Raw genomic sequence first — 12,198 nt, forward strand, 5'->3', positions numbered from 1 at the left:
TTGTACATAGTATGGCTAGAAAACTATAAGTTTAGGGATTGTTATTACAATGCTATTGATATTACTGTATTTTAAACATACTATAGTTTAAATGTACAAATTAGTACATAATTTTAAAGTTGAACTTTTTGAAGTGCTTCCAAAAATTACTGTTAAAAGTAATTTGAACTTACAGCACAGAACGGATGCCAAAAGCGCACTTGGTAACATTTAGGGGATTTAATAAGAATCATCCTTTTAAAAAGCTATTGATAAGCAGAGCTGTTTCCAAGATGGTAAGTTTTAAATTTTAAAGCAAGTTTTGTGCATTTATGTATGTACACATGTAAAGACGCACAGCTTCTTTTGGACTGAAGTATTACATGCTCAGATAAATAGGAGAAGTCTGTGTATATAAACATGAAAACAAACATTTACAGGGAGATTACATACTCATAGTAGAACATTTTAAAGGCCATTTATACTTCACTAATGCTATGCTTTAAACAAGTTCACACTTGTGTAACATATGCAAGATTTTTCTAGTAACATAAAATCCACATACAATTACACATAATTTGTGAACAAAATACAAAACTTGCTCCTGATGAAAAAGTATTTCTCTTCATTCTCTCTTACAAAATCGCAATTATAGATGATCAGCCTCTTCTTGTGCCTAGCTTACTCTTTGATACACCAAATACTGCTTTACCAAACAGTTCTCAGATACAAACAGAATACTGCATGGAGCAGTAGTTTATTTTTTTACATGTATAGGCACAAACCATTTTCTGCAGTAAATTTAGTATTTGTTTTACACAGACCAAACCCACTGATTTTGTAGTCGTGTTCTACCTGACCATTGATTGGATCATATCCCACTTGCTATTTGAAAGAATAAGCAGAATACAGAAGTGTGAACAGCATTAGCAAGACTGTAAAATGAGAAGCAGGCTTTGACTTGTCTATATGGTTTACAAAGTAAGTCAAATTTGTGCTTCAGGCACATATCTGTGGCTGAGTAAATCTACAAATTATAATGCAGGGTGAGTAGCAAAAAGGTAAATATGTTTTTGATCATACAGAATGAAGGATGGGAGACAATGAGAACAGTAATGAATACACATGCTATATATACACTTTACAGATCCAGTAGTAATGCAAGAGGCTAGCAAGAAGGTTTTGGGTTGGTTTGGGTTTTTTTATTTACACATGTATGTAATTAGTAACAGCAATAAATAAAAGTTGTGGACTGAGGTGTAAAAAAGAGATGACCTATGACAGCTCTTTGTCATTAGATTCTTTACCCACGTATAACCTGATGATTCTGTGAAGAATTCTAAATATTTGCTATCATTATCACTCTTAACATTTAAAGATTAAATTCATTAGAAATAAAGAATGGTAAAAGAATAAGTCCTGGAATTTCCATATACTACACTAGGCAGGTATGAATTAAAGCCAAAGTATTCAGACTACTGTTAGAGAAAATTAAGTTAGCAGGTGGCACGTCAATACTGTAATCTACAATAAAAGAATTTGAGTTATTTTTATGTTTAGTCAGGCAAATATTCTGCATTTCCCAAATGATAGGTATAGGTTTCAATTGTTTTCCTACTCTGATTTTGAGTAGATTATATTTAAATATGGTATTACTTAAAATTTACCTGTCCCTTTGCTATCAGGTAAGCAACAATCGAAGTATGTCCAAACTGGGCAGCCAAATGAATACAGCTACATCCTTCTCCATCAATTAGCGACGGATCTGCCCCATATTTCATCAGCTGTACAACCATGGATAAGTGGCCCTGTCTAAATGTAACAAAACACAAAAACCAAACTGAATAACTATATACAGAAAAAATATTAAAATGTGAATATTTGAATACGACAAATATGTTTAGCAGTTTATCACACTACCAGAGCTTCCACACTTTGACTCATACTTTGAAAACAACAACTGTCATGACCTGATTCTGCAACTGAGTAAGCAAACTCATTCATATGAGCAAATTCTGTGCAGCCAATGCACTCATCCCATGCAATTCGCTTAAGCATGTCGTATAACAAAAAGCCAGTCAACAACAAAACCCAAGTTACTAGTTTAGAAATCTAGTCTACTGTGACTTCTTCCAATCCACATATGAAACCTGCTATTTTAAGAGATGTCAGACTGGCTATATACTCTCACTTTTTGTGGGGCATATGGTTTATCTTTCTACTATTAAAAACAGCAGTGAAATAAAAATAGATAGAAAAAAAGGAAAACTGAAGGTCTACACTTCCTCCACTCTACATTAAAAGCTTAAGCATCTTTTTGGCATAATGAGCATAGGCATATCCTTCTTGTAGACAGGGTGCCTGTCTACAGGGTGCCAGGAAGCAACTCCTCATCTTCAGTAAACAAATTATTTTGATACATTAAATGTTCCAAAAGCTGATTTTCTAAGTCTCCTTTTGCAGTCTACAGTTTAAAACATTAATATGGACAGTGTTCCATTCACGCCTATTTCTAGGCGGTTGTCTGAAGGAGCAGCTACTACTCAAAGGCTCTCTTCAATTTTCGCAGCCATTCACCATTCTCGGAGCATCTTCTACAGCATAAATCTGATTTTAAGTGCATCTTTAAAAAAATTCACACATGTAATAGAACACTGCAAGGACAATGTCACACAAAATCATCCCAAGCCCCATCTGCACAAATGTTGCTGAACTTCAGAAGACTGACAAAAATAAGATCTTCAAAGTAAGAGTAAACCAAGGTGACTATAGACTCTAATTTTACTTTACTCCTTTTCCTATCATAGCAATCATCTTCCTCTACATCAGAAAGAGGTAAGACAGAAACTGAACTATATGCTGAAAGCTCCTGTAGCTCAAACATACCACATTCACAGTGTGCCCAGTTACCAATGACTGAATTAATTCTTGTACAAAGTATTGCCATAAAATACAGCAATTTCATAAATCAGTCGGTAGCAGATTCCAAGTTAAGCAAAAAAACCACAGGAAAACAAAATTCCAGAAGACTTTTCCCCACCTTGTTGCCCAGTGAAGTGGAGTAGAATTTAAATCTCCTCCAAGCTGATCAACGATAGCACCTTTTGATATATAGTATCTGGAATAACAGAAATAGTAAACATTATTGCTTGCCTTGGTTAAATATAAAGGACACACAGTAAGCATGTTTGATGTTATGCAAAACAGGCAGTTACAGACCAGAAGACCAGAACCTTTCCTTGCCTTCCTTTTTAGAGGTCATGCATATACATTCAATTTTTTGCCTTTCTGGTGTGGGCTGGGAGAGTAGGGATGCTTCCTACTCTGTTTTAAACATGCCGCTATTTGCTAGTTTGGTTCTAAAGTAAAACAGAATAATTGCTATATATATTAGTACAAACTGTGCTACCTCAGAAGTATTTAATCAAATGGATTCTTCTGAAATATTTAGGGGTTGCTGCATTAAAAAGAATGCAGAATTAATGGTAAAATAATATGCTGCTAGAAGACCAGCATATTTAGAGAATTTTGGCTAAATGGCAAAATTATATACAATTCAACTTGCAGCATGTATTATCACTGGAATGGCCCTGCTGAAGTCACTGTTCCAAGAGCTCATGCTTAAGTTACGCATTTAATCAAGTACTAAGATTTTTACATACTTCTCAATTGTTACTAATCAAAGGACAAACACATCTGAGTATTTAAAAAAAAATTCTAAATGATGGGCTAGAAATTAGTTTTCCCTCAAGAACAGTTATAAAAAGACAAGCTACCTGTAGGAACAAAACAAGTTACCCTTATTTAACTGCAGCGATTCATATTCATAGTCATTTGTACCGTTTCTGTGAACTGTTTTCCTTGCTGTTTTATATGGGATACTGAACTGGCAATATTACTTCTCCTTTGTGAAAGAAAATGCACACCTTACAAAGAAATTAATGTTTTTAAAAAACAAGCCTTCCCAGAAGGCTTCTAGTTCTTCATTCACTAGTGTGTAAGCCAATGAAAAAAAAGTTATTACTGACAGACCTTTGAAAAGTACTATCTAGCCATAGATTCCTAAGTGCTTGCACATTTCGAGTACCTGTGCCTGCAGACTTTTTGCTTTCAAAATACTTGTCAAGTATATATGAATGCTGCGCTCCCGCCCACACAAACTGTCCTTCAAATCCTCAGCACTGAGTTTCTGGCACCTCAATTTCCTTTAAGTGTTTCATGACATGGCAAGAAGAAGGGCAACAAACAGAACAATTCGAAAAACATTACTGTGAGTAACTACCTTCTATTTCTTTCGTGCTTATTGATTCAGAGTGAAACTTCAAAAACAGCCCAAAAGTTACCATTAGGAACAGAAACTGAAAAATGCATTAGCTGTACATGTCCACACTAAAAACATCTAAAGGAAAAGTCCTTTTATACAGTTGCTTTAGAGCCATCAGACACAATGAAGTATTTCAGCAGACTTTCCAAAGTCATACAAACTCTGGTTTGTATGACAAACAAGATCTGCTCTGATTGATGTGGGACAGTCCACTCCACTGGTCTCCAACACCAAAGGAACAGAAATGCAACATCTCTGCTACAGTTAAGCTTTGAGATTTCTCAGTGGAAAAACCAAAGAAATTTTGTGAAAGTCTTGGTGCCATGTAGGTGAAAAGACAAGGTGTATATAAGGTAAAGGGACGACAACAACAATTTTTTTATTGTGAAGCAAAGTATCAGCTACCAAAGAACAAATTTGAAAAAGACACTGAGAAGCTATTTAGTCCCCCTTGGGAAGGAGTTCCGAAGGAAATCTTGTCTAAATAAAAGACAGCACAGAGAAATTCACAGTCAAAGCTTGGATCTATCTCACTGATGTGACAGCCACTCATGGGGAGGTGAACATTAAACAGATTGTCTTCATTCAAACACTGGTCCCCGCAGAAACACAATATATTCAGATTCTACTGAGCAGCAGCACTGCCTACTGGTTAGTACGTTTTATTTAGAAGGAAGAACTTGCAGTTTGACAACTCAGAAAAGACAAGGCGGCGATCTCCTGCCAGATGGCACATTGAAATATAATGTTTTATGTTTCCTTAAGCGTGTTCTTAGGCTAAGTTGAGAATTATCACTGCATTTCCGTTTCAGTACACATAAATGGCGAGATTTCTCTGCAAAACCAGACTGAGAACTTAATCTCCTTGCCTAGGTAGACCTTGCAGAAGGAATTTTGTGCATGTTGAGAACGTCCCTGGAAAAAGGACAAACTGGGTGATTCTACTCTCAGTAAGTCATCTAAGCTTCCACGCTAGAAGGTGCCTGGTGTGCAAGTCCTATTTGAGCAATCTACTTACATTCAAAGCAAGCCGATATGATAAGAGGTTGCCTTAGGAAGAAAATACTTCCACTCATCTCCACAGTAGGATCACTAAGTCTTTGCCAGGCATTTGAAAACTGCCCCAGCTAGCATTCAGTGCTTGTGGGATCAAAGTGCACGCAGTCACTGTTGCTAGAAGGAGGAAAAGTAGAAGAGAAATCCTTGTCTGGAGAAAGTTTGACACAGGGAATAGGGAAAAGCTGGCAGTAGGTAACTGTAGAGATATGGCAAATTTTTGCATTTTTACAAAATTGAGTTGGACAGACCAATAGATCAGTGTCATGATGAAAAAAGAATTATGTTTTGGATGTCTAACACTTATCCCTGATCCTACAGAAATAATAAATGGTTCCGTAGTTTTCCTTATAAAATATCAATGGGTTTCACTGTTATCTACACTGAATCTCAAGTCTCACAATAGACAGGATGAGGAAATACTAAAAATAAAAGAAGTCTAATTATAAGCCTGCACTCTTCACAGATGAGCTGCTAACCTACTTCATTGGGAAGACCTTATATAGTCAATACCCAGTAAGCATGACACTGAGATCTGGTATCATGAGAGCAGACCACTTACACTTAGACTCTGTGATATCAAGCCTACTAGCTAACATATTTAATGAAATTATCCATTGCACAGAATAGGCATGAACAGCAGAGACTTGGGGAAAGATATGCCCATCAAACAGAAAGAAAAAACACAGAACAATCTCATTCTAAGGAAATAGAATAAACCAGTGTCTCACAAAAGAGAGAGTGAGAGAGCACACAATATGCTGGGTGATATAAAGTAAAATAAATCAAGACCTCCTAAAGACAGAGGAACTTGAAGTGTAAGAACTGCATCAGGAGGAATGAATTTTAAATAGTTAAACACATTAGTAGTCACATGCACTCTAGTAGATAGCAGGAAAAAAATGCAATGCAGTATGTCACAGTGGTAGAGATGTATCAAGAAGGGACAAGACCTTTGACATACTGTTGAGGAAAAAGGAAGAATCAGACATATTAGATTTAAGAACATTCAATTGTCAGGGCTCACACTAAAATAACTTGAAAGAGATATGGCTGATACAACTGAAGTTATGTTGATTTAAAATTCTCAGAACAAGTTTCCAGCACTCAAATATAGGTGGAGAGATCTCCCTAACATATAATAAAGAACTAACTGGAAATTCAGATAGAGATTTAAGCACAGACTTCCATCTATCTGAATCTGACATTTTGATTTTGAACCACCTCTGTGTCCAATATAATTGCTATAGCAGGAAATTGTTAGCAACACACTTGGAGGAGGAAAAAAATGGTAAAATACACCACGAAATACTCACATGTTAAAGTACTTCTTTCACAAACTTAGCTTCAAAAGAGGACTCATGGGGAATTTAAAATTTGGTCCAGTTTTACTCTGTGAATGGCAGAAAGTCCCAAACAAATATTCTGGGGCAGTGGTTTTTTTGTTTGCTTTGGTTTTGTTGGTTTGTTTTGTTTTGTTTTTTTAAGAAAAAGCTGTAGAATATATAAAATGCTAGTGAACTAAAGCATTAAGTCATAATCAAGTATCACAGAGGTAGATTCACTGCACTGAGAAGCTAATACAGAAACTATACATAAGTTAATAAAGAAACATCCACAATATAGGCCTATGTTTTCAAATGCCTCATGACATACTGATGTTTTTAAATGATGATAGTTGTCTCAATGCCACTCACTTTTCAGACCTTATAAAGACATACCAAATGAGATGGAATATCTGAAATACAAATATGTCTTCCAACAGCTCAAAAGATGAACAATTCATTGCACATAATTCATTATGCATTCAAGATGGATAAAAAGTGAGCTCAAAATATAACAACTGTTTTTAGATGCTGTACTTTTCTTAAAGAAAAACAGCTATCTGAAAAATTTTATGCATTTCAGCTGTTTCACAGCAAGCTGTAAGATGCTAGCCATAAAGACTCAGCACAACCCAGAGGGAAAATGGAATGAAAAGGAAGAAAACAATAGAGTCTAAAATGCACTTTCACAAAAAACATTATTTAGGTAAACCAGGGTCCTGCATCACTTTTGCAAGGGGCTCTCTTTCAGTGTGCCAGAAAGCACATTGGTTACCTATCTTATAATGAAAGGAAGATACCAAATGCACAATTATGATTTCCATGATAAACTTCTACCCACAACAAAGACATAAAACCTGTTGTGCTATCTATTGCATATAATAAAAATTTCTTTCAGAAACACTGAATTACTTCACAGAATTGTTTAGTTTGGAAGGGACTTTTGGAGATATATCTAGTCTAACCATCCCTGATCAAAGCATCTAGATCATGCTGCCTAGGATCGTGTCCAGTGGGGTTTTGAATATCTTCATGGGTGGAGAGTTCACAACCTCTCTGAGCATCCTGTGCCAGCGCTCAGTCACCCACACAGTAAAATAAGTGTTTCCTGATGTTCAGATGGAATTTCATGTGTGTTTTAATTTGTGCCCTCTGCACTACTGAGAAAAGTCTGGCTCTGTCTCCTTTACTCGATCCCATCAGGTATTTACATACATTGATAAGATTCCAGGTATTATCTATTACCAGGTATCTCAGGTACTTAGATACATTGATAAGATCCTCAAGGAGGATCTTATATACATTGACAAGACAAGCCTTCTCTTCTGTAGGCTAAGAAGTCCAAGCTCTCCCCTCCTCATGTCAGATGTTCCAGTCCCTTTATCATCTTTGCGACACTGTACTGGACTCTCCGCAGTAAGTTCATATCTTTCTTGCAAAGGGGAACCCACAACTTCACACAGATGTCCAGCTGCAACAGCTGACTAGAGAGGAAGGATCACCTCCATCAACATGCTGGCAATACTTTTGCTAATGAGGCCCAGTATACCATTGACCTTTTTTGCCGCAAGGCTGCATTGCTGCTTCACAGTCAGCTTCCTGTCCACCAGGACCCCAAAGTCCTTCTCATCAGATCTAAATCTTTATCTATATACCTATCTTTATCTATTTAACCTTCTTTTAAGAGACCTGCATCAGAACTCAAAGTCCTTTAAATACAGGATGAGAAATGTGAACCTGAGATCTTCTAGAAACTCAAAATCTGGTCCGAGGAAGGTGCTGGTGATGGACATACATGGGGAGAACGTGCTTAAATAAAGATGTTTTGCATTTGTTCTTATGTGTAAGTAGACACATTAGAAAGAACGGTTTTGAAAAGTGGACTGATTGAAGATGTGCAGTTTATGCCAAATATTCTAGAAACCTGCTGATTCAATAATATTTTGTGTATTTAGATTTAATTGCATGTACTTAATTCATTGTTTTGTTACTGGTAGAGAAAAAACAACATGTTCTATACACACTTATGTTTGTAGAACAGCAAGTACTAAGAATTATCCCTTCAGGATTTAAGCTATCCGTGTGCTGAAAGATTATAATAGGTTTTAAAACCTAGTCCCAAGTATTACGCTCCAGATTTTATAAACTGAAAAGCAAAAAAACCCACAGCTCCCACTATTAAAGATTTTTTATTACTTGCAAGAAGTGCTGCAGTGTTACCTTTTGTAACAGCTGTGTTTTTAAAATACAAAGAAGTTATTTAAGTTAGAACTCCTTGAAATGCTGAATGAAGTAGGAATTGCCCCTTGCATCATATTAATCTTGCTCATTCAAAAACATTCACTACCATCTAGCATCAAACTTCCCCCCCTCGAAAAAGAAATTTGGTATTTCAACAAGTATACCATAGTATAAAGAAATTGCATGCACAGCTGAATGGCTGTTCCACGGGTTTATCTCATCTGAGGAGAGTCTGAGCTTGACTTCTGGACATATAGCGGGTTTTATTTCTGTTAACTGTCACCAAAACATTGCTGCCAAAATGCAAATTAGGTCTTCTAACTTCTTCCCCCTCTCCCAAATTTCAAGACCAAAAATTGAGATTTTAAGAGACTTAAGATTATTTAACACCTTAAAAAAAAAAGAAATCAACATTTTTAAGGACATGATTAGTTTATGTTTAACAAAGTGTAATACATACTTCACCAGATCTATCCTGTTGTTGATTGCAGCCCAGTGGAGAAGCGTTACGTTTTCTTTGTCTGGTTGTCGTACATCATAACCTGCTTCCACCAACTCTCTACATCGTTCGTATATTCCATACCTTGAAGAAGAAAACAAGATTTTTTCAAAGTTGTTACCTTAGATAAAAATGCATTTGGCAAACGCCAGACTTACAGTCACAATACAAAAGTTTAAACAGAAGAGAAATTAAGAAGAAACTTTACTTTCTGTTTCTGTATGATTACAGATCTCTTGCAACAAGTTTCCACTGGCAGAAGTCATATTAATCAATTCAAGATTTTACGGAAAACCTGTCTCCGCAGCAAACCATACAGCAGAGCAAGGCAAAATATCAATCAGTAGTATACCAAGTATAAATAAAACTCTTCCCAGGAACTCCACTACATTTGTTTCTCGCACCTCTGTTCTCCTTCCTTTCCGTCTCTTGACAACCAAAAGAGCTTAGCCAACTGATTTGACAGTATCTTCAATATGAAATTAATTCTTTCGTTAAAGATGACTCTTAAATGTGAGCTATCTTCATTTGAAAAAAAAAAAAAATCTACATATATTTTAAAAGTTGAAACAAATCAGGAAGCATAAACATCACTTGGGCATCTAATGTATGACTAACTCCACCATTAAATAATGTTTGTCTTGATGCTTACACTGGTTTACCACCTATTTTTAGTGGCAATAAAAACAATGCAGAGAGGCAAGTAAAGATTACATCTCAATATCTGTACAACCCATAGGGATTTCTCAAGTCTCAAGAGGAGATTGATACGTGGGCACACCTTGAAATCAAGATCAATGCCTTGTGACATCCAACTTCTGCTAGAGCAGAATTTTAACAGTCTCTCAAAGTGGGACTCTAAGTAAGTTTTCCTTATGCTGCTTCTATGTTCTACTTTCTGCAGAAGAGACAGCCTTAGACAACTTAAGGCGCTTTTGCTCCACTTGATCAGCTTACGTAACTGATGCAGAGACCTTTTTTCTGGGGTAGTTAGCATTCTTACTTTTTCATTCATATATTTCAATGGATCCTCAATCTGGACAGTGCTCCCATAGTGAAGCCTCAAATGATTCAAGTCAACAAACCTCAGGAATGCTCTCCCAGCCTACCACAGGTTTGAAGCACATAAATTAGTTGGACACTATTAAAAAAGAAGTACTAGACACAAAAGCCTACTTACATTATGTTGTTGTCAATTTTCTGGGAAAGTTGCGCTAGAAATTATGAAAAATGCTAGAAATTGCTGTCATACCTATAATCTTCACAAAAGATCAGAACAAAGACTATTGCATGCAATACATACCAATTTGCAACAAGCCTGTAGAATTTGGTCCCTCAGACTGAGTAAAAAAGCAGCAGTCATGAACAATCTTGATGACAAAGCTTTGTTTTTAATCAGCTGGGGGCAGCGGGGGAGAAAAGCAGTTTGGTTTATGAAGACTTAAAAATACGCAGCCAGCTAGACAAGAGAAACATACTCAGACACACATAACTGCCAGGAAAACTGATAAGATTCTGAGTCTGGCCAATCTTGAGGCACACTATCTCCAAGTCCCAGTCTAGATCAGCAGTGTGGCCTGACGAGTGCTCGCTCAAATGGCTAAACACATACCATTCCTGACTTTCCACCACCCCAGCTGGAAGGGCCACTGAAACAGGTTACAACTACTAAAGGCAGGTCAGCCAAGAACAAGGAGTGAGAAGAGACAGTAGAAGAGATGGGAGAAAGAAAGACTTCTGAAAGCAAGACAGCAAATTCTAATCTTACTGCAGTACAATATCACACTAGCATATTACAACATCTGGAGGTAACCTGGAAAGTGATTCATATAGAATAGCAAAACACCCTTTTGTTGACAAGCTGTTCTACTCCAGTCAACTGTTATGACAACCCTTCCTACCGTAGACAAACCTGCTGCCTACGTTTAAACAACTGAAGCCATAATGTAAGAAATTCACCTAAAGCCCCGCTATTAGGTATAACTATCACCAGCTAAAAAAAACTGTACTGCCTATGGCTGAATTTAGCTGACTCTCATCCTGCTTAAATAAGTAGTACTACACAACAAGCAGGAATTATATTAATAAAATATTCTATTAGAAGGATACAAAGAACACAAGAACGCTAACTTCTGTGAAGTATAAGAAGCAATCATGTAAACCTTTCGTGCAATGGATTAGGATTTTCCTTACACGTACCTGTTTTGGCTGGGATCAAGTTAATTTTCTCCATAGTGGCTCCTATGAGGCTACGTTTTGGATTTGTGAGCAAAACACTTTTGATAACACACCAATATTTTAGCTATTGCTGAGCAGTGCTTACACAGCACCAAGGCCTTTTCTGTTTCTCACGCTGCCCCACCAGCAAGTAGGCTGGGAGTGGGGAAGAAGCTGAGAGTGGACTCAACTGTGACAGCTGACCCCAACTGATCAAAAGAGATATCCCATTTCAGATAACACTGTGCCCCCAGCAATAAAAGCTGGGGGATGAAGGAGGAAATTTGGCATCATGGCATTTGTCCTTCCAAGTCACCATTACACATGATGGTGCCTTGCTGCCCTGGAGATGGCTGAACACCTGCCTGCTGATGGGAAGCAGTGAATGAATTCCTTGTTTTGCTTTGTTTGTGTGTGCGGTGGCTTTTGCTTTCCCTATTAAACTGTCTTTATCTCAACCCATGAGTTCTCACTTTTACCCTTCTGATTCATTTCCCCATCACACTGGAAGGGAGCGAGCGAGCAGCTGCGTGGGGCTCAGCTGCCTACCAGGGTTA

General features: G+C 37.0%; 1 protein-coding gene across 2 annotated transcripts in view; it reads right to left on the minus strand.

Annotated features, from left to right (window-relative positions):
• ZDHHC17 (zinc finger DHHC-type palmitoyltransferase 17) overlaps positions 1-12,198 on the minus strand; it is a 77,067-nt gene that overhangs the window by 39,335 nt on the left and 25,534 nt on the right. For both annotated transcript variants that reach the window (XR_008233065.1, XM_052774213.1), the window contains exons 3-5: positions 9,386-9,508; positions 3,020-3,097; positions 1,647-1,791 (exon numbers count right to left, since the gene is read on the minus strand). Coding sequence is in view for 1 of the 2 variants with exons in the window: in XM_052774213.1 (XP_052630173.1) it covers positions 1,647-1,791; positions 3,020-3,097; positions 9,386-9,508 (346 nt within the window). In the remaining variant the exon portion in view is untranslated. The remainder of the gene's footprint in view (positions 1-1,646; positions 1,792-3,019; positions 3,098-9,385; positions 9,509-12,198) is intronic.

Source organism: Harpia harpyja, chromosome 23 (assembly GCF_026419915.1).
Source record: "Harpia harpyja isolate bHarHar1 chromosome 23, bHarHar1 primary haplotype, whole genome shotgun sequence".
Taxonomy (NCBI): domain Eukaryota; kingdom Metazoa; phylum Chordata; class Aves; order Accipitriformes; family Accipitridae; genus Harpia; species Harpia harpyja.